This window comes from Salmo salar, chromosome 23, assembly GCF_965601325.2.
Source record: "Salmo salar chromosome 23, fSalSal1, whole genome shotgun sequence".
Lineage (NCBI taxonomy): Eukaryota > Metazoa > Chordata > Actinopteri > Salmoniformes > Salmonidae > Salmo > Salmo salar.
In genome coordinates, this window is record NC_138313.1 from 1,085,079 (window position 1) to 1,107,927 (window position 22,849).

General features: G+C 41.8%; 3 protein-coding genes across 8 annotated transcripts in view; 2 read left to right on the forward strand and 1 right to left on the reverse strand.

The window, feature by feature from the left end:
* Positions 1-2,149, forward strand: LOC106583868 (prolactin-2-like). Its single transcript, XM_082967836.1, has 4 exons — positions 1-40; positions 133-245; positions 1,323-1,430; positions 1,963-2,149. Exons 1-4 carry the CDS (start codon positions 1-3, stop codon positions 2,119-2,121), a joined length of 420 nt encoding a protein of 139 aa, XP_082823962.1. The 3' UTR covers positions 2,122-2,149.
* Positions 2,150-3,451: 1,302 nt separating this feature from the next.
* On the forward strand, positions 3,452-9,501 carry LOC106583869 (dual specificity protein phosphatase 3). The gene is made up of 3 exons (XM_014168486.3): positions 3,452-3,573; positions 8,535-8,767; positions 9,293-9,501. The coding sequence occupies exons 1-3, from the start codon at positions 3,452-3,454 to the stop codon at positions 9,499-9,501; spliced, it is 564 nt and encodes a 187-aa protein (XP_014023961.1).
* Positions 9,502-14,340: 4,839 nt separating this feature from the next.
* LOC106583871 (thyroid hormone receptor alpha) overlaps positions 14,341-22,849 on the reverse strand; it is a 107,071-nt gene continuing 98,562 nt past the window's right edge. For all 6 annotated transcript variants that reach the window (XM_082967861.1, XM_014168488.3, XM_082967864.1 and 3 more), the window contains one exon: positions 14,341-22,658. In XM_082967861.1, the coding sequence (XP_082823987.1) occupies positions 22,408-22,658 (251 nt within the window). In that variant the 3' untranslated portion in view covers positions 14,341-22,407. The remainder of the gene's footprint in view (positions 22,659-22,849) is intronic.

Here is a 22,849-nt window from a genome sequence, read left to right on the forward strand (position 1 = left end):
ATGGCTCACCGATCCCAGGGTACCAAACTCCACTTAGCAGGTGAGATGAAACGTGTGTGTTTAGTCCATGTGTGAGAGTTTTTGATGGAGGCAAGTTGACTAAAGCCAAACCTCTCTCTCTCTCACCTCTAGTTCTGTGTCTAGTTGTGTCCTGTCATGCCATTGGCCTTAGTGACCTAATGGAGAGAGCTTCCCAGCGATCAGACAAGCTTCACTCACTCAGCACTTCCCTCAACAAGGACCTGGTCAGTAACAACCATCCCAGCTAGCACATTTGGTTGCTTGGAAGTTGTGGGAATGTATGTTTTTGGTTTCACATTGTTTGTGGGAACGAAGCCATGTGTGTCCTGACTGGTAAAACTGAGCGTTTTTTTAAACGTTCTGAGAACAGAAGTGAAAATGTTGCCTGTTCTGGGAATGTTTATCTTTAGAATATTTTACTCTGGTTTATTGAACGTTTTCCTCTGAGGTTTTATTAAAGCTCTAAGAACGGAAATGATATGTTATTTGGAGGTTTTTGAATAACTTCCTTAACTTTCACTGAATATTTCAATAACACTTTCAGATTATTTTGGGTAAACTTTATTGAACTCTAAGCACAGATGGAAATGCATTTCCTTTGGCATTCATCATGCAACATTTTTTATTTATTTATTTGACATGGTATCAGTGCGGTTCAAACCTATAACCTTCCGTCCTCTATCCATGGAATTAGTCCACTGCGCCACCAGGATGGAGCTAATATGCCATGTTTTTTGTTTTTTTTACACATACAAAGCTGTTCATTTTTTCTATTCAAACGGAGTCCATTTCTAAAGGAAACAAGCACTCATTAAGATCCGGTGTGGCCAATTAGTGCATGCAGCCAACCCACCTGAACATGATTTTAAATAGAACCATGAGGAAACCTGTAGGAAACGTTATACTGAAGAACTGAAATTAACATTCTCTGAACTATTTGAGAATATTCTCAATGCCAAACCGGTTGAAGAATGATAGAACATTACAAAACATTTTATTAAATGTAACCATGTTGGAACTTTTAGGAAACATTCTGTTCCATAAATGTGCTGAGAATGTTCCAAAGCCAAACAACTATCCTGCACCATTCCCAGAAAGTTGTAGGAAGGTTAATAACCATAGGACAACCACGTGGGTCTGTGTGCGTATGTGTATCTGTGTGTATACCTGGTCTGTTTGTGTTCAAGATGTATGTATTGTTTGTTAAATGAATATGTTCAGAGTATTATGTGTCAGAGTATGTTCAACTTGAGTTAACCTTATTTTAACCACTTTTGTGCTGTTCCACCTCTCTCTCTCAGGACTCTCACTTCCCACCAATGGGACGAGTGATGATGCCACGTCCGTCTATGTGTCACACCTCCTCACTCCAGACACCCAAGGACAAAGAGCAAGCGCTCAGAGTATCGGTCAGTAAAGCTCTGTGCTCTCCTCACTCATCTCTTTCATCTCACTATTAGTTATAAACTCTCCCCCTTCTCTCTTTTCCCAGTCTACCTGCGTGAGCACTTCATTGATCAAATCTACAGCCCTGTCCTGCAACAACCTCTAGCCCTTAGGCACAGATCTGAGAGGATTGGAGAGCTGTGAGCAATATGCATCCAGCAGTCTTAGATTAGTGGAGTCTTGGAGATGAAGGAAAGAAGACAAGGAGAGGAAGCCCCCTAACTCAGATGTACCCTTCCTCTCCTCTCTCTCTGGGTTTGTCTCCTCCCTGTGGTATATATATGTTAGTATTTTCCCCGTTCTAAAAAAAGCAGTGCATTTAACAACCTGCACAAGGCCTTCGATGACAAAACCCCCAATCCCTACTCCCCTTTTGTCACGCCTGATTTGGACCTTTGGGTTGGAGCATTGCACTCAGTAAAACTGCAGGAGCATTCTACAGTGTGCAGGATCGATCAACCTTTCCTTCATGACGTTATCCATTGTGTTCCTCAGGAGAATGAGCTGATCTCCCTGGCTCGCTCCCTCCTGCTGGCCTGGAATGATCACCTGCTGCTGCTCTCCTCTGAGGCGCCCACTCTGTCACACCCCTCCAATGGTGACATCAGCAGTAAGATCAGCAGGACTACTCCAAGAGCCTGGGAGACGGACTAGACATGCTGGTCAACAAGGTGGGTGACTGATGCTGTTTATCTGTATGTGTGTTTTCATGTGAATCATTCCAAACTGTACATGTACTAGTGGTTTTAGTTCAGCAATTGAACACTGTGTGCAAGGTGACAACCTTTTTGCACTCTCTTCTGCTTTAAAAAAAAATCTATCTATCTATCTATCTATCTATCTATCTATATATATATATATATATATATATGGGCCCCTCCTCCCAGTACATTTCTTCAATCCCCTTCAAGGGTGGAGACCTCAGCAATGACAAGACCTCCCGCCTCATCAACTTCCACTTCCTTATGTCCTGCTTCCGCAGGGACTCCCGCAAAATCGACAGTTTCCTCAAGGTCCTTAGATGCCGGGCTACCAAAATGCGACCAGAAACATGTTAGGAGAAAATATCAGCCATTTTGGTTCGGGATTGTTCTATTTTCAAACTGATACAGACAGAGCCAAAATGGGGTAGCCGTTTGGAGGAGAATTCAGGGGATTGGTTTGTTAAGTTTGATTTTGTGACATCATGACTAATGCTCTCTGTCATCTACATTACCTTTAGACTATTCATAGACTATACATTATATTCAACACCTGTCATCTGACCCACATTTTACCAGTGTAATATACACTCAAGAGGTTTATGTTCTGTAATGTATTTCATCAACAATATTCAACCTAATATTGGCACTTATAATCATTGAATAATCATCTTCAATGATTTATATAGATAACACAAAGCATCCCTCCAAGTCATTCTTAATAGATACAGAGGGCTATGTTGATAGTTGACCAATGACCATCATGATAACATTTGCACATTAGAACACGATTTCTCAAGTCACTTATAGAACTTCCTTTATACTATACACAATGTACTGTTTCACTAAATACCAAATAAAATCTTTATTGCATTATAAAACATGAATTCTTGCAGTCCAACCAGAACTGTAGATCACTTTAAAATGTGAAACCGGGTTCAAACCTTCTGCAGGCACTGTGTGTGTACTCAATTACGTTGTTATTACTGTATGGTAACATATTGTAGGTACTATATATATATATATATATATATATATATATATATATATATATATAGAGAGAGAGAGGGCCGTGCGCAAGCAGGCTTTCAAAACACATAGACCCTCAGAGGCTCTTTCCATGAGAGAGCAATGCAACAGCCGGGTGAAAACCTGACTCCTCTCCTGGTCGCTCTGTAAACTGACACCTGCTCGACATATTTAACAGCTCTGCTCTAGTCAAGAAGGGGATGAAGCAAAATCAGAGCGCAACCAAGCAGCCTACCGTGTCAGCGTGAGTTGACATGTCAGACTATGAAGTGTCAGTGCAGCAGCTCAATGATCTGTGTGCCAACGGTGACGGTTACTACAGCATGCCAACACACCATGTCGACGAAGTGTTCCCCAGGATATATGTTGGAAATGCGTGAGTTTCATTTGCTTGAGTTAATGTGTCAATGAAATGTTCATTCTAAACTTTATAGACAGGTATAAGGCTATTCGATCAACTTTGGTCTTGGCAACACTTATCTGAAGCTAAATATGAGGTAGCAGTATTATGATATTAAAACGGAGTATAGCCTAAGTGCATCCACTGAGTCATATACACTGATTGTACAAAACATTAGGAACACCTGCTCTTTCCATGACATAGCCTTCACCTGGATTAACCTGGTCAGTCTATGATCCCTTATTGATGTCACTTGTTAAATCCCCAAATAATGATTTTTAAGCCTTGAGACAATTGAGACATTGATTGTGTATGTGTGCCATTCAGAGGGTGAATGGGCAAGACAAAGGATTGAAGTACCTTTGAACGGGTTATGGTAGTAGGTGCCAGGCGCACCGGTTTGTGTGTCAAGAACTGCAATGCTGCTGGGTTTTTCACGCTTGACAGTTTACCGTGTGTATCAAGAATGGTCCACCACCCAAATGACACACCCAAATGACATACTGAATAGCCAACTTGACACCACAGTGGGAAGCATTGGAGTAAACATGGGTCAGCATCCCTGTGGAACACTTTCGACACCTTTGCCCCAACGAATTGAGGCTGTTCTGAGGGCAAAAGGTGGAGCAACTCAATATTAGAAAGGTGTTCCTAATGTTTTGTACACTCAGTGTAGTTACATCTGATAGCCAATAGGACTACAGCAGCCTATGTTGTGAAAATAACTTGTTTTCATTTTATTTGTTTGCTTTTATCATCCTGATTTTTAAATTAAACATTTATTGACAAAAGCCATACTGAAACAAAACTGATTATGTAACAGTATAGCTTCCGTCCCTCTCCTCGCCCCTACCTGGGCTCGAACCAGGGACCCTCTGCACACAGACAACAGCCACCCTCGAAGCATCGATACCCATCGCTCCACAAAAGCCGCGGCCCTTGCAGAGCAAGGGGAACAACTACTTCAAGGTCTCAAAGCGAGTGATGTCCCCGATTGAAACGTTATTACCGGCAACAATGTCGCCTATGGGCGCAAACCCACCGTCACTGGACCAGACAGTACTGGAAAAAAGTGCTCTTCACTGACGAGTCGCAGTTTTGTCTCACCAGGGGTGATGGTCGGATTCGCGTTTATCGTTGAAGGAATGAGCATTACACCGAGGCCTGTACTCTGGAGCAGGATCGATTTGGAGGTGGAGGGCCCATCATGGTCTGGGGTGGTGTGTCACAGCATCATCGAACTGAGCTTGTTGTCATTGCAGGCAATCTCAACGCTGTGCATTACATGGAAGACATCCTCCTCCCTCATGTGGTACCCTTCCTGCAGGCTCACCCTGACATGACCCTCCAGCATGACAATGCCACCAGCCATAAGACTTGTTCTGTGCGTGATTTCAGGAATGTCAGTGTTTGCCAGTGTTTGCCATGGCCAGCGAAGAGCCCGGATCTCAATTCTATTGAGCACCTCTTGGACCTGTTGGATCGAAGGGTGAGGGCTAGGGCCATGCCCCCCAGAAATGTCCGGGAACTTGCAGGTGCCTTGGTGGAAGAGTGGGTAACATCTCACAGCAAGAACTGGCAAATCTGGTGCAGTCCACGAGGAGGAGATGCACTGCAGTACTTAATGTAGCTGGTGGCCACACCAGTATTGACTGTTTTTTTTTATTTTGATCCCCCTTTGTTCAGGGACACATTATTCCATTTCTGTTAGTCACATGTCTGTAGAACTTGTTCAGTTTGTCTCAGTTGTTGAATCTTATGTTCATACAAATATTTAAACATGTTAAGTTTGCTGAAAATAAATGCAGTTGACAGTGAGAGAACGTTTCTTTTATTGCTGAGTTTAGAAATGGCAAATTCAACAATGAGTGGTTTGGAAGAAATCAGTGGCTAACTGCAAACTAGCCTGCTGAGCAATCACAAGCCTGCTTTTCAGTGGAGTGGGTGTGCGGTCCAAGTCAACCCAGACTTGGGTTGGGGGTATATAAGGGTCTCTTTTCCAAGCTTAAAAGGATAAACATTCAACATTGGCCATGCTATCAATCCAGCATGACTTCTGCCGCGTTCAAAACAACTGGAAACTCGGAACTTGGAAATCTCAGACTTCAGTGAGTTCAAGACAACTGGGAACTCTGGAAAAAAAAAAGAAAACTCAGACTGGGAAAATACGTTTTGAACAGTCATCCAACTCGGAATTCCATGTCGGGAACTCTGGCCTCATTTTAGAGCTCTGACCTGAAGGTCAATTACATCATGATCTGACCTTGTCGTCCCCCCCCCCCCCCCCAGAGTACCTAGTTGTCTTGAAAGCACCATAAATCCAGAGAATGCCAGATTTTGATAACAAAATTTGATGACAAAATGTTCCCATGAAAGACCGTTGCGCCCACTTCCTGTTCAAGTGAGCCCAGCACAACAACGTGATCCAAAATGGTATTGTATGCTGCTGCATAAATTATGTAATATGCCAGGGAGATATGTATACTGTAGTTAAGAAAGTAATACGAAGTGTATGTTGTGTAGTAAGCTGTTAGCTGTTGGTGGTGCACATGAAGCCTATAGCCTGTTCTAGAGAAATGTAATCATCAAATATTGTAAGAGCTTTCAATGTCTGCTTATATACCCCCTTTATTTGTCCTACGGTTCTGACTTGGTGTACAGGGAGAATACTGTAAGAACGGCCCATGTTCTGAATTCTGTCGCTGTACATTTCAAAAGTGCTGAACAAATAGTTATTAACAACATCCGTCCTAGCTCGCTCATTAATGTCTTAATCGAAATTACGGACTGCCTCTTATCTGCTCGCCGTCCTCTTATGCCATAGATTGTACATCTCAATTGTCAGTAGACACCACATTTGTCTAAGCAAGTTAGCCATATCAGCTATGTTTTTTTAAAGGCAGTAAATGAGGCTGAATTAACTGTTACGCTGCCAGACAAGGCTCCGCTGATAGCCAGGTGTAGCGGTGGTAAGGATTCACTCCATGTTGCTGAAAATAAATATTTTCTCTTGGGTCAGCTTTATGTAGGCCTTTGAGGGTTTGAGGGTACCGTTTGTCACCGTTATAGTGCAATTAATGTATTGTTTAGTGTTGTGTTGTGTATTGGCTTTGCTGGCATTCACCAAAACCAAGATGCATGCCCAACCAAGATTTACATGCTAAAATGGACACTGGTAATGGCACAGCTAATAACACACCCCTGTACAACGTTATACCACTACACATGTACAGTGCCTTAAGAAAGTATTCACACCACTGACATTTCCATATTTTGTGTTACAGCCTGATTTTTTAAAAATAGATTCAATTTAGATTTTTGGTCACTATCATTCACACAATAACCCATAATATCAAAGAGGAATTATGTTTTTTGAAAAAAAGTATACAATTTAATAAAAAATGAAAAGCTGAAATAAGTAATCACATAATACGTTGTATAGACTCACTCTGTGTGCAATAATATAGTGTTTAGCATGATTTTTGAAGGAGTACTTCATCTCTGTAACCCACACACAATTATCTGTAATGTTTCTCAGTTGGGGCAGTGAATTTCAAACACAGATTCAACCAAAAAGACCAGGGAGACTTTCCAATACCTTGCAAAGAACGTTGATGGTAGATGGGTAAAAAAAAAATATCCCCTTGAGCATGGTGAAGTTATTAATTACACTTTGGATGGTGTATTAATACACCCAGTCACTAGAAAAATACAGGCGTCCTTCCTAACTCAGTTGCCGGGGAGGAAGGAAACTGCTCAGGGATTTCACCATGAGGCCAATGATAAAACAGTTACAGAGTTCAATGTCTGTGATAGTAGAAAACTGAAGATGCATCAACAACATTTTAGTCAGTCCACAATACTAACCTAATTGACAGAGTGAAAATAAGGAAGCCTGTACAGAATAGAAATATTCTAAAACATGCATCCTGTTTGCAAAAGGCACTAAAGTAATACTGCAAAAAATGTGACAAAGCAATTAACTTGAATACAAAGTGTTATGTTTGGGGCAAATCTAATAGAGCACATTACTGAGTACCACTCTCCATATTTTGAAGCATAGTGGTGGCCGCATCATGTTATGGGTATGCTTGTAATCATTAAGGAGTTTTTCAGGATAACAAGAAACGGAATGGAGCTAAGTACAGGCAAAATCCTAGAAGAAAAGCTGGTTCAGTTTGCTTTCCACCAGACACTGGGAGATTAATTCACCTTTCACAAGGCCAAATCTTCACTGGACTTGCTTACCAAGAAGACAGTGGATGTTCCTGAGTGGGCAAATTTACTTGAAAATCTATAGTAAGACCTGAAAATGGTTGTCTAGCAATGATCAACAACCAATTTGACAGAGCTTGAAGCATTAAAAAAAAGGGCAAATGTTGTTGTTTAAGGAATACCTAGGATAGGATAAAGTAATCCTTCTAACCCCCCCCCCCCCCCCCCTTAAAAGATTTAGATGCACTATTGTAAAGTGGTTGTTCCACTGGATATCATAAGGTGAATGCACCAATTTGTAAGTCGCTCTGGATAAGAGCGTCTGCTAAATGACTTAAATGTAAATGTAATGTAAATGTTACACAATCCAGGTGTGGAAAGTTCTTAGAGACTTATCCAGAAAGACTCACAGCTGTAATGGTTGCCAAGGGTGATCTACAAAGTGTTGACTCAGGGGAGTGCATACTTATGTAAATGAGATATTTCTGTATTTCATTTCAAATAAATTACCAAACATTTAGAAACATGTTTTCACTTTGTCATTATGGGATATTCTGTGTAGATGGGTGATTTTTTTTATTTAAGCCATTTTGAATTCAGGATGTAAAAATGTGAAATAAGTCAAGGGGTATGAATACTTTCTGAAGGCATTGTATATGCCTGTATATAGTACCACTCTAGGTTTGTAATGGTTATGACATCTACAGCACTTTATTTTTTAGTATTGTGGCCATGAACACGATGCGTCTGAAGAAGCTAGGCATCACCCACATTCTGAATGCAGCGGAAGGCAACTCCTTCATGCACGTCAACACCAACGCGGAGTTCTACGCTGGCACAGGCATCACATACCACGGCATGGGCGCCAGTGACACAGACCACTTTGACCTCAGCATCTACTTTGAGGAGGGGGCGAACTTCATCGAGAAGGCCTTGGCACACAAAGATGGGAAGGGTAAGATAAAACCTTTCTGAGACAAGGGAAAATGCACACCTGAGTTAGAGAGGTGCAGGCCGACGGAGCAAAACACTTAGAGCGATAGTTAGCCACCCCTTTTTCTTTTAAGGTAAAACAAAGATGGGAAGAGTAAGGTAACAGTTAATTGTTTTGGTGTGAGCCTCTGCATGAGATCAGTGGAATATAATACATTACAGTACATGACCTCATCGCGCTAAGATTATGAAAATGGGCTTTTGTGGTCTAATGGGATGACTCAGTTTCAACACAGTCACACCAGGGATGGATGCAGAGTCGACTTCAGAAGAATCAATACTATTTTAATAGATTTTTGCCATCGTGCATGTAGAAACTGGAAATTGAGTTGAATTCAAATACAGAATTGTCTCAATTTAGAAATATTAAATGAAATACATTTTGACGCAACATTTTTCCCATTATTTTATGTAATATTTTATCCTTATTTGTTGCAATATTGTGTCCCGTTTTCTCTGACCTAAAACCCTTCTCCATGTCCCTCAGGTAAAGTGTACGTTCACTGCAGAGAGGGCTACAGTCGCTCCCCAACACTGGTCATCGCCTACCTGATGCTGCGCCACAGGATGGACATTCGGTCCGCCCTGTCCATGGTACGACAGAAGAGAGAGATCGGCCCTAACGACGGCTTCCTGCGCCAGCTGTGTCGCCTCAACGAAACGCTGGCGGTCGAAGGAAAGTTCTGGAACCAATGACGGTTTTCTTTCCCCTGTACTCGTACCTTACAAGTATGTACAGATAAACACACACGTGAACGTGTGTAGGTATTCAGGACACCTGGAAAGTATGTACCTGTAAATGTACACAAATACACACATTCATTGACTGCCATCCTTGTCTTGTAGGCAAGCTCAAGCATGGCTTGTCCTTTGATTTATATTCAGAAAGGCACTGTATACAAGTGAAAGGGAATACCTAGTCAGTTGTACAACTGAATGCATTCAACTGAAATGTGTATTCTGCATTTAACCCAACCCCTGTGAATCAGGGAGGAACCCTCACACTCAGGAACAATGTTGCTACCATCCCTACAACTCTCCCTCCGTCTCTCCATCCAATTCCTTCCTTCCTTCACACTGCCAGTCTTTTCTAGCCTCTGCGCTGTGGAGCTTGCATCTACTCGTCAAGGTGATTTCTAGAGAACCATTGAATGGTTATGTTGTCAGGTTTACTTTTCCTCCTGTTCCATTTGAGTGTCTGCATAAGAAATAGTTCTCATTTTGCTGTAGCATGTTTTTTTTTTTGCACATTTATGAGAAACTGTCATGGTTTACATATGGCCTACAGTCTTACTGAGATCATGCTATATTCTTACACACACACACACACACACACAAGGACTAAAGACTAAACTAAGGCCCCTGACCAATCGTTTGTATGACATGCAGTCCTCCCAATCCCATCTGTTCTATAATATTATTTCACATCTTCCCACTGCTGGTAACACAGATCATGTGACACACCAAATTAATGATCTATCCAATTCACTGTATTCACAGTTTTTTACAGTCTACGATGTAAACACTGCCAGAATGTGAAGTATATTTGATTACTTTTTAGTTAATAGAGATTTATGTAGTATTGATATGGTTAACCTACAGTACCAGTCAAAAGTTTGGACTCACCTACTCATTCAAGGGTTTTTCTTTATTTTTTCCTATTTTCTACATTGTAGAATAATAGTGAAGACATCAAAACTATGAAATAACAAATATGGAATCATGTAGTAACCAAAAAAGTGTTGAACAAATCTAAATATAGTTTATATTTGAGATTCTTCAAAGTAGCCACCCTTTGCCTTGATGACAGCTTTGCACACTCTTGGCATTCTCTCAATCAGCTTCACCTGGAATGCTTTTCCAACAGCCTTGAAGGAGTTCCCACATATGCTGAGCACTTGTTGGCTGCATTTTCTTCACTCTGCAGTCCAACTCATCCCAAACCATCTCAATTGGGTTGAGGTCAGGTGATTGTGGAGGCCCGGTCATCTGATGCAGCACTCCATCACTCTCCTTCTTGGTCAAATAGCTCTTACACAGCCTGGAGGTTTGTTGGGTCATGGTCCTGTAGAAAACAAATGATAGTCCCACTAAACACAAACCAGATGGGATGGCATATCGCTGCAGAATGCTGTGGTAGCCATGCTGGTTAAGTGTGCCTTGAATTGTAAATAAATCACTGACAGTGTCACACCTCCTCCTCCATGCTTCACGGTGGGAACCACACATACAGAGATTATCTGTTCACCTACTCTGCATCCCACAAAGACACGGCAGTTGGAACCAAAAATCTAAAATTTGGACTCATCAGACCAAAAGGGCAAATTTACACCGGTCTAATGTCCATTGCTAGTGTTTCTTGGCTCAAGCAAGTCTCTTCTTCTTATTGGTGTCCTTTAGTAGTGGTTTCTTTGCAGCAATTCGACCATGAAGGCCTAATTCACACAGTCTCCTCTGAACAGTTGATGTTGAGATGTGTCTGTTACTTGAACTCTGTGAAGCATTTATTTGGGCTGCAATTTCTGAGGCGTAACTCTAATGAACTTATCTTCTGAAGCAGAGGTAACTCTGGGTCTTCCTTTCCTGTGGCAGTCCTCATGAGAGCCAGTTTCATCATAGCGGTTGATGGTTTTTGCAACTGCACTTGAAGAAACTGTCAAAGTTCTTGAAATGTTCTGCATTGACTGACCTTCATGTCTTAAAGTAATGATGGACTGTCGTTTCTCTTTGTTTATTTGAGCTGTTCTTGCCATAATATGGACTTGGTATTTTACCAAATAGGGCTATCTTCTGTATACCACCCCTACCTTGTCACAACACAAGTGATTGGCTCAAATGCATTAAGGAGGAAAGACATTCCACAAATGAACTTTTAACATGGCACACCTGTTAATTTAAATGCATTCCAGGTGACTACTTCATGAAGCTGGTTGAGAGAATGACAAGCTTGTGCAAAGCTGTCAAGGCAAAGGGTGGCTACTTTGAAAAATCTAAAATATATTTTGATTTGTTTAACACTTTTTTGGTTACTACATATGTGTTATTTCATAGTTTTGATGTCTTCACTATTATTCTACAATGTAGAAAATAGTAAAAATAAAGAAAAACCCTTGAATGAGTAGGTGTCCAAACTTTTGACTGGTACTGTATGTACTGTATATTAAATGTGCAATTTTGATGTTTGTTTTATTGTAAGTAGGCGATCAAATATGATTGAAGTAAAACAGAAATGCCTTTTATTTGTATCTGCACATCATTGACATGTTTTTCTCTATTACTGAATCATTATGCAAAGTAAGTGCTGTGTACGTATCAGTTCACGTTGGCACAGAAGCTCACCTTTTACTGACAAACACTGGTCGGTGCACTTGATCACAAATAACACCTGTGATTGTTATTGCTCTTTTCATGATACAGGCCAATAGGGCTCTGGTCAACAGAATAGGGTGCCATGTGGGACTAGCCTAATGATGAGCTTCCAGCATATTGTTGTCACCTGTCAAGTATTTTCCAAATATTGCAGATGAAAGGGAGGAGACGAGCAGAGGGCAGTAAGTAAGTAAAATAACTAGTTTGGGACATTCATCAGTTTGTCCTGGTGAGAGTGCTGTGGTACAACGGCAAAAGAGCAGCTGCACATTATATTTCAGATTTAATAATTTCAATGAACTGAACATAGTCAAACTGTTATTTAGCTGTTTAAAAAAAAAAGAAACCAGAAAGTACAGATAGTATTTCTTATTTAGTTTTGCCGTTATTTTTTCAAATTGTATTTCTTCAGTGAATACCAGGTATACTGAGTCCACTATAACCTTTATGTGAGCAGCAATATATCAGGCTGGACAACATTTGGTGTTCTCTGTCTGTATCAACTGGTCTGGGGCTGGCTCTGCTGATATTCCTGTAATGCCTGCATACCGTTAGGAATGGGGTAGGAATAGGGTAACTGGACCTGTATTCACAAAGCGTCTCAGAGTAGGAGTGCTGATCTAGGATCAGTTTACCCTTTTGGATAAGAATAATACAAATTGTTACTTGAAAGTGGGAACTGATCCTAGATCAGCTCTCTTACTCTGAGACACTGAATACGAGCAAAACAGCTCCCCTCTGTCTCTCTACAGGTAGGCCATCTATCTGATGCTCTCTGGTCCAAACGAGTATGACATTGTTGCCGCCCGTAGCATTGAAGGCAAGGGAAGCCAGCGAGCATTTAGCCTCCTTTGATAAAAAGAGTATAACATTTTTTGCCAATCAGTGTTCAGCTAAACTGAGCAAGTTCAAAGGTGAATGGTCATGGCGCACCAACAAAAAAAGTGTCAAGGGAAATCAGCTTGGATTTTTACATCAGTGCAATCAAATCCCATTGAGAGCATACGTAATTGACAGAAAAACTTGAATTGTTGCATCTCGTTGTGTTGTCCTCCAGTGGCTAGCTAGCTAGCTAAAATTGGCCCTATCCTAAATTAGCCATGTATGGAGATAGGGATTTGGACTTGTGGTTTTACTTAATTCTCCATACTGGACAATGATTATAACAGCAATTCTGATCCAACCATTAATTCATACATTGTTGTGCCCCTGGCCTGAGAGGATGAAAGTTCAATATGTAGCTAGATGTAGAAGGCTAATGTTGCACATGAATGGAAGTTAGGACAAAGGTTGCTATCTGGCTTTGTGGTAAAACAAAAGGTGTAGTTGAATTAATTCTGCCACTGTGTCTTCTTATTGTCTCGGCCTTTAGGCCTACAGTATATATCACGGTTGCAAGGCATATGGATTAACAGGTTATAGAGCAAACAACACAATTATCACAACACATAGGTTGTAATATTGCTCAGCTTCCCCAGTGATTTTACCCATGCACCGCTACTGCTTATGTAACACTGTTTTCCATGAGTGTGTGTAGAGGGGGTTGGGCGGTATTGTTGTATATACTATATGACGTGTGGACGGCAGGCTATTTAGATTCACAGAGTGAAGAAACTCATGCTTGAATTAACCTGTGCCCAGGCACGTGCTCAAACATTGTATTGATGACATGGACACTTCACATTACTCACAAGCTCTGGTTTCATTTAAACTACAGTCTCATATACAATATCTGCAAAGTTTCTAAATGTGGGTTTGAGCACTAATTAGTGTCCTTTTTTAATGTAATGCAATTTGATGTGTGTGTATGTGGGAGTGAAAGTGTGTGTGTGTGCTATTTTTGTGCCTTTCTGTGGTGCTGCAAGCACTCTCCTGAGCAGAGAAATCTGTAACGGATGTCTGAGTGAGTCTGTCAGCCTGTGTGTGTGTTACTCTGTGAACTCAGAGACGTTTGCAACCTGTCTGACCCGGAGGGAGCAGCTCTGTTTTGAAGCTCTGACAGTCTGTTGCACAGTGAACAAGGTTTGACAGGCTGGGATTGGTGGAGAGGAAGACTGCCTTTATGACATCATCTCCTCCACAACAATCTAAAGCAACCTCATATGGAGTTCACAGTACTGTACTTATTCAGGTTCAAGTTGAAAACAGACCCTGTAACAAGACAGATAAAGAGAGTATGTATTTATTAGATACATATATTGCGACTAGACTAGCAACAACAACAGTACAAATATTTTCTTTTAAAACAATGAACACAAATCTCAAAACCACATTTTACAATTGCGCTGGTTGATTGTTAGGACCAGTCAGCCCAACACAGAACAACACATATCGGACATAACATAACACCATCCGTCAATATAATATACGCAACGTGAACAGAACACTGGCTTGAGCAGCAGGTGACAGGAATCACAGTGCATTTCCGGAATTGTCTCGTGTGTGTTTGTGTCGTAGTAGTACACTGTTTGTACAATTCAATTATATATACTTTTTTAAATTTTATTTTGACAAAAACCCTGAAAGTTATTATTTGATTAAGAACCTTGGCACAACATAGCCACATGGGTTAACAACAGTAACATCTATATAACTTTAATACTTGTAGGACCTAGGCTGAGAAACCCTGATGATGACTGCATGAGGTTGTGTTTTTCTGGGGGAGAGACACACATTGAGGCTTGCATCCGGTGCTTTCACTTGAGCTAAAATTGCGGTTTTATAAGAGAAAAAGTGTCAACAAGCGGCCATCAAAATGGGGGAAAAAAAGACGAGAAGAACCACTACTGTGCATCAACTTGCATAGTTATAATATATGCTTTTTCTCAAGCAATAATACCATATGAAGAGATTATCTGTCCAAACTTTATGATTTATTGGCCATCTTGGTAGATATGGTGTAGTGGTAACACTCCCCACTCTCAACACAAGCCGGAGACCTGGGTTCAACCCCGAGTTGTCCTTTCCAACTTCCTCCCTTCTCCACCTCTGTATCACCTTGTCATTTCTAAACTCTTGAAATAAAGCTTAAAAATAAGCTAAGTTAAACAAACTGAGGGGTGCTGAATCTATAACCTGACAACCTACGGTCGCATTCACTATCAATACCTTTTTTTAAGGGAAAACCAAAATGAGAACTCTTATTCGAAAGGTCATTCTAGTAGGCTACTTCGAATTCGAAACAGTTTCTCCCATTTTGTGCCTTCATTAGGAACATGACCATAGCCGCGGGAAGTAGGAGTGCTGAAGTAGGTGCAGCACCAACTGGTAAATTGCCAAAATTAAATAATTATTAAACGTAGCTTCCTTTACAAAATAGCTGGGAGTTGTTTTAATCACAAGCGTGGCCCACACAGCCTGCAATTTGGGCAGCTGGCTTAATTTCAAACAGCTGATTGTGGAGTTGCGGCTGTCAGTAAACAGCAGCTAAAATTGGCCTTATATTTCAAAATACAATTGCTGGAAAAACACAGTTTTGAAGTCAAATGGCTACGGCTGAAAAGAAAATACCCTAATCTGTCTGTAGTTAGGCTACCAAATCTCCCAATATTGAGTGGCGCATCTGCCATCCACAGTGAAAAAATATATTCCCAGAATCCCAGCCCCCTTCACTCACAGAGTCTGTGCCTCTGAATTTTTTTATACTATAATTTCCTTCACCAGGCCAGATAGACATCATATTGTACAATCTGCATCTCCCCTCTTTCCGTAGGCCCAAACAGTTGTGAATTAAATTAACTTATTAGGCTGCACTGCAGTGACTACTGTTACCGACTCTAGGCCTACTCATCACATTAGGAATTGTATCTTCAACCACCTCCCACAAACACAGAATTCTATAGCCTCCATTCACCACTCTACATAACAATGAGTCAGACCTGAGCAAATTTGTTAACACCTCTACACAGTTCATCTCATTGGAACTGTCAGATGTTTTTCTTTTTTACCAGAACCAATATGGTGTATAAAAGTGTTTCCCCAATCCCGGTCCTTGAGTTGAGTATAGAAACTTTAGTATCCCATCCATCTCCAATCAGACATGCTCTACACCATTCAACTGGTGGGAAGAGCAGATAAGTGTTCAACTGAAACCTCAAGAGGGTAATTTGCTTGTCAGCAATATTTGGGCAATAATCTTGCCTTGCCAACCCAAAGACCAGGATTGAGAAACACAGGAGTAGTTATTGGACTTTTCCCTCTGCCTATACTGTGTTCACTCCCAGTTAACCCACAATCTCCCATTCTATATACTGTACTTGACTAATGATTACCACTGAAAATTGACAGGAAATGGATGAGTTTCCACCATACTGCTTTCACTTATCTGGTCCTTTCAGACCAGTGTTCATGAAGGTAAGTTGAAAGAAGAGAAAGCACACCGCTTAAGATTGTTTGGACATAGTTCAATGGCTGATTTCATAAAAATAATTGCCTCAAGAGCAGGTGGAGGAAGGGAAACGTACCCAGGTAAGAAACTGGACGTTAACAACGTTTGACATAAGCAAGTCTAACTTTTTAACAATACAAATAAAAAGAGCTCTGGGATGCCACCATCTCTCGATGTATGTTTTTTTGTCATAACCTATGAAACATCGAACAAAAATAATCAATCAGTGAATGTCTGGGCACAAGAACCACTATCGCATTCTGCAGAGCAGCAATGTCTGTATGATTTGCCTAGCGTTATGGGTACCGACATAGCCTGCCTCCAGACCGGTTTGTGCACTCTTTCCAACTTGCCTTGATAATGACCATAGGAGTTTACAAGACAGCCTAATCTGGGACCAGGCTTGGTTAGACAGTGATGAGGGACATAAACAAGAGTTGTGACATAGATCTTGTTGAGCTACATTCAATACTGAGCCAGGACAGAACATCCTAAAACACACTATGTGGAGGGAACCTCACCTAAACATCTCCTAATCCTGTGAGTCTATCCTGAGCCTATTACAGGAAGTGGTTGTGAGAAACTGCACTTCAGAGCGAATGTCAAAAGCCTCAAATACCTCTTGAATTTAAGATGGTGTCATTTTATATACAGTTCTTGTCAAGAAGCTTCCCACAAACAATGTGAGCGTACGATACAGCGGCTGGCTATCCATGCACGCGAACCACAACTCCTTTTCATTCTGTTTCCACTTCATTGTCTGATGTATGAATAGTTGTTTAAATCTCTCTTTTTTGGTTTCTGTTTTGTAATTTTTATAGCTCGTATCTTTTTTTACAGTAATACTTTTTCTTAAAAAACGTATATAATATTCCTGTTTACATTAAGACAGACAGACAGCAAATCCATGGAGTGACGTTTCCACCAAGCTGTCATCTAAAGTCAGTTTTACTTTAACCCATCTATAGATCAAGGTTAAGATTGGTTAGAGCAGAACCCAGGTCAGTCTTCCACCTTGAGCGAACAATACAAACCAGCTGAGATCAAAGTGAAGTTTCATGAAGACCTAGTCTGCGTCAAAAATAGGGGGCCATTTGAGACACACCCCTACACTGCACAGATGTTCAGAAAGTGTCTACAGCTGTTTGTTTTACACAGTAAAGCATCATATCAGACAAGCTCTGACAACACAGACATTAACTGAGCAATTAAATCAAATGTTAAACAACAAACAACAATAATCATAACAAAAAAAAACTCAACATAATTATCCACGTCATGAACTAAGTTCCAAGTCGTCTTTTCTTTCCCTCCGTTTATGGGCTTTATTGAGATCAATCTGTCAGACAAACGGAAGTGTGACATCATCCAATATCCATCCATCCAGTTCACAAATATGCAGAACGACACTTATTAGTGCACAACATTTTCAGTCTGGTACTTTTCCATTTCTCCAGTTCATTTCTCTAGTTCAACCGATCGCTGCCCGCACCCGCCCGCCCGTCTAGCATCACTACTCTGGATGGTTCTGACTTAGAATATGTGGACAACTACAAATACCTAGGTGTCTGGTTAGACTGTAAACTCTCCTTTCACACTCACATTAAGCATCTCCAATCCAAAATTAAATCTAGAATCGGCTTCTTATTTCGCAACAAAGCATCCTTCACTCATGCTGCCAAACATACCCTTGTAAAACTGACTATCCTACCAATCCTTGACTTCGGCGATGTAATTTACAAAATAGCCTCCAACAATTTACTCAGCAAATTGGATGCAGTCTATTACAGTGCCATCCGTTTTGTCACCAAAGCCCCATATACTACCCACCACTGCAACCTGTATGCTCTCGTTGGCTGGCCCTCGCTTCATATTCGTCACCAAACCCACTGGCTCCAGGTCATCTATAAGTCTTTGCTAGGTAAAGTCCCGCCTTATCACAGCTTACTGGTCACCATAGCAGCACCCACCAGTAGCACGCGCTCCAGCAGGTATATTTCACTGGTCATCCCCAAAGACAACTCCTCATTTGGCCGCCTTTCCTTCCAGTTCTCTGCTGCCAATGACTGGAAGGCATTTCGAAAATCACTGAAGCCTGAGTCTTATATCTCCATCACTAACTTTAAGCATCAGCTGTCAGAGCAGCTTACCGATCATTGCACCTGTACACAGCCATCTGTGAATAGCCCACCCAACTACCTCATCCCCATGTTGTTATTCATTTTTTTGCTCCTTTACACCCCAGTATCTCTACTTGCACATTCATCTTCTGCACATTGTCCAGTGTTTAATTGCAAAATTGTAATTATTTCACCACTATGGCCTATTTATTGCATTACCTCCCTAATCTTACTACATTTGCACACACTGTATATAGATGTTTCTATTGTGTCATTGACTGTAAGTTTGTTTATCCCATGTGTAACTCTGTGTTGTTTGTGTCGCACTGCTTTGCTCTATCTTGGCCAGGTCGTAGTTATAAATGAGAACTTGTTCTCAACTGGTCTACCTGGTTAAATAAAGGTGAAATAAAAAATAAAAAGTATATATTTTTTTTTACATTCCTCATGACGACATATCATTCATGTACCTGGGATTTCCTTTCCTCTCTAAGTGCTACTTTTGCTTGGGGTTTGATTGGATGTTCAGAGGGGAGCAAGACAGCCATGTTGTGGGGAGGAAGGAGTTATGCGGAGGTTAAAGCGAGTGAGGGCAAAGCATGAGATTGTCTTAAAGGGGAGGGTGGAGATGGGGCTAGTTTCCTGGACCCAAATTAAGCCTAGTCCTGGACTAAGAAGTGTGTTCGATGGAGATTCTCCATTTAAAGAAGTTAATTTGTGTCCGGGAAGAAATGTGTTAAGTTCTAGAATGTAGATGATATTCCTGGTTTAGTAGTGTGGTTAGTTAAGGTGGTGCAATAGAAACAGTGTGGAGAATGGAAGCTGTGGGGGTAGCGTGGAAGGACATACCTAAGATAACATTTGTCGGTTGATTGTATCCACACTGTCCTGGCACGAGGATGGCCAGCGAGAGCCTGAGGATCCATCAGCTGTGCTGGTGTGATTGATGGTGTCTGAAGGCAGTGTGCCCTGCGGTGCTGGTGAGTCTGATTCTGTGTGAGATTGTCAGAAGTCTGGGGACCACTGGCTGTGTGGAAAAGCTCCCCTTTCTTCTAGATGTTGTTAATCACGACCCCTCTGGGGAACATTTCCATGTCGTTCACAGTTAAAGCCAACCCTATTCTACACCTTATCCAAACCAACCGTCTGGTGAAAGCCTGGCTCGTTCACAGTGATAGAGTTGATTATCATTATGCTGCATATCTTCTATGTATCCTTTATTTAAGCATTAAAGTCACAATGAGATCGGCATCTCTTTTTCAAGTGAGCTATATCACATCTCTGCGCATGTGTTTGAATGACATCCTATTTTCTAGGTTCCTTTAAATCCCCTTGTGGTAATACTGAGAGTGTGTGTGTGTAGTGACAGAATGTTAGGCACTGTGCTAGGGATTAGGATAAGACTGCAGGAGAAGGGAGGTATAGCAACAGAGGGCATATATAGGAAAATACAGGGGGAGACATCACTTTAGTGCAAAACAAATACCTGTCAATGGCTTTGAAGGAGAGGGGAGGGTGACATGTAGCGAAAGCTCATAGCTGGCTGGGTGTAGGATTGGATGTGTAGGGAGGACAGTCAGAGTCATCTCAAAGGCTTTGTGGCTCTCTGGGGCAACCACTTTTCACACTTTAGGGGAAAGGGGGTTGCTACTGTGAATGATGCTGTATAAAGTACGTTATGTGGCAGGTTGCATCGGCTAGGACTCTCGGTCTTGTCTCTGGACCTGCCACATTGAGAACCAGGGTATCCATCCACAGGTGAATACTGCTGAACTGAGTTAAAGATTGGAGTCTTTTTCGTGATTTCTTACCACATTAACAACGCTTTGGCCTGGCCCGTCCATTGAGCTCATTTGGCTTCCAAGGTGTACTGTCTGTCTTTTCCTCCAAAAGAAAGTTTCCTTTGAGTTTGTCATCAGACAGAGAATATTTATACCACCAGTGGGTTTGTTGTTTGTCCTGTCTTGAACATACATAGGGGAATCCAGTATGAGACTTGGTCCTGTGTGATAAAAATACTTCAAAAAGAAAAGTGTAAAAGATCTGCGGCCACTCACATTTCAGGGGTCATAGAACCATACTGAACGGTGCAGTAGGGGACCAAACAGGTCCATATTGACAACTGTGGAAGTGTATTTGTTTTGCACTCAGAGGGGCAGCTGCACTGACATGAGAGGTGAGGTAGAATCTGTCAGTGTTCCCTCCCCCCCAGTCCCTCAACCAATCCCACATCAGAGGGGGTGGGAGTCCTGTGTGATGGGCAGGGCAACATAGAGGAGACACACACAGTCTGCAACCAGGAAGTGCAGTGCAGCCCAGCCCAAACGGGAGATGTAGTGGAGGTTTAGTGGATGTAATGGAATGACGCAACCTAGGTGAGGATCAACTGTCATATGAGGTAAAAGAACAGCAAACTATTGTTTTCACACAGAGAGAGGTATGTATAGGAGAGGTACACATATACACAGGTAGACAGTTATGTTTACTGTATATATGTATACATGTGTAGTCAGCTAGACAGGCATGTATATATACATACGGGTTACGAGAGGTATGTATATGATGAGAAGTATATGGAGGTAAACCAGTGGGTATTATGCAGGTACAGAGTTACATGTGCATGCAGGTAGACCGGTGTACTGTATACATGTAGTAAGATAGGTATTCAGTACTTGTATGTGTGAGGGTAAAGGGTTGCGTATATAAATGCAGGTACATTTGCACCATTGGACAACAAATGTGATATTGTTTGTATTCATAAATAGGTATGTGTGTTTGCATTGTCATAAAGGGAGGTATATGTGTAACTCTGTGTAAATGAGGTAGGCTCACGAGTACACGTCTTGGCTAGGAGGAGTTTGGGCTGCACATCAGGGGTGGAAGGGAAGAGTCCAAAAGAGAAAAGTGTGGGGGTACACTTGGTAACTGTCCCAGTGGAGGCTGGTGAGGAGGCCGGTGAAGAGGGGAGCTGGTTGGAGGGTGGAGCCCCCTGATGGAAGCTTGATTGTGGGACAAAATAAAGTAGCTAGCTGCCCTCCTCGAGTGATGGGCAGCTCTGAAAAGCTATGTCAGTCCATGTACTGTATGAATATGTTTGTCTATAGTAGTGTGTGTGTGTGTGTGTTAGGTGAATGTAGATGTACATCAGTGGCTGTATGTGTGAGGTTTGATTTTGTAAAATTGTGTGATTGTGATGTAAGTGTGTATGTATGTGTCAACCATCTGCCTCTCAGAGTGATTGCCTTCCAATAACACAGAGCTCCACCAGTACCAGTACTCCAACCAGACCTTGGGGGTTTGGGTTTGCATACATGTGCACCAGGTGTATAACAACACAGGAGCAGCACACCGCTCAGGGCTGTTAGCTTCTCTGTTAGAGACGCACAGCGCGGCCATAGACCATCAACTCAGAGAGGGGGGGCCCCACAGCCAGAGAACCCCACTTTAGAGGGGGGCCCCAAACCCCAACTCAAAGTGGGGCCCAGCAGCCACAAGAGCCCCAAGTGCAGCCAGGAGGGGACAGAAACAAATCATCAAAATGGCTATGCAAAAGAAAGCCTTTTTCTTTTTCTCTGTGACTTTTTTCTTGGTGACTATCCGTGTTGCTGGTGGTGATATTGTGTTTCACAAAATGAAGAAAGAGGCCAATTTTTACTCCTTTTCTTTTCCCCTCATAATTCCCCCCTCTCTCTTCTATCTCTTCCAGGTCAAAAGTCAGGGGTCATCTCATACTTCCTGGTCCTCGAAGACCTCCAGGAAGAGCGGAGGGAAGAGTTCGTTGGGACACTCCACCTTCATGTGGAGGAAGCGGCTGGCGTGGCACGCCCCGATCATCCTCAGGTCTGTCACCTTCATCAGCAGCTTGGGCCAGAAGTGGGGAATGTTGTGCTTGCGGTGGTTGATGTAGTGCTCGAAGGCAAGCAGGTACGTCTCCTGGCACTTCTCTATCTTATCTACCGACGTCAGGCCCGAGCGATCTGAGAGGAATGCAAAATACATACCATTAAAGACCAATAATAATAATAATAATAATAATAAAGAAATGGTAGAGATATTGAAGCTTGTTCATAAAATGTTACAAACATAGGGAGACCTTCAGTGTGTTCATACAGCTGTTCTTTGTTCATAAAGTGGTTATGTCTGTTCTTAAAGTGGTTATGTCTGTTCT

Coding starts and splice junctions, on each gene's coding strand:
- LOC106583868 (XM_082967836.1), top strand. CDS start 1: ATGGCTCACCGATCCCAGGGTACCAAACTCCACTTAGCAG. Junction 41..132: donor TACCAAACTCCACTTAGCAG/GTGAGATGAAAC, acceptor TCTCACCTCTAG/TTCTGTGTCTAGTTGTGTCC. Junction 1,431..1,962: donor AGCAAGCGCTCAGAGTATCG/GTCAGTAAAGCT, acceptor TGTGTTCCTCAG/GAGAATGAGCTGATCTCCCT.
- LOC106583869 (XM_014168486.3), top strand. CDS start 3,452: ATGTCAGACTATGAAGTGTCAGTGCAGCAGCTCAATGATCTGTGTGCC. Junction 3,574..8,534: donor AGGATATATGTTGGAAATGC/GTGAGTTTCATT, acceptor TTTATTTTTTAG/TATTGTGGCCATGAACACGA. Junction 8,768..9,292: donor GGCACACAAAGATGGGAAGG/GTAAGATAAAAC, acceptor CATGTCCCTCAG/GTAAAGTGTACGTTCACTGC.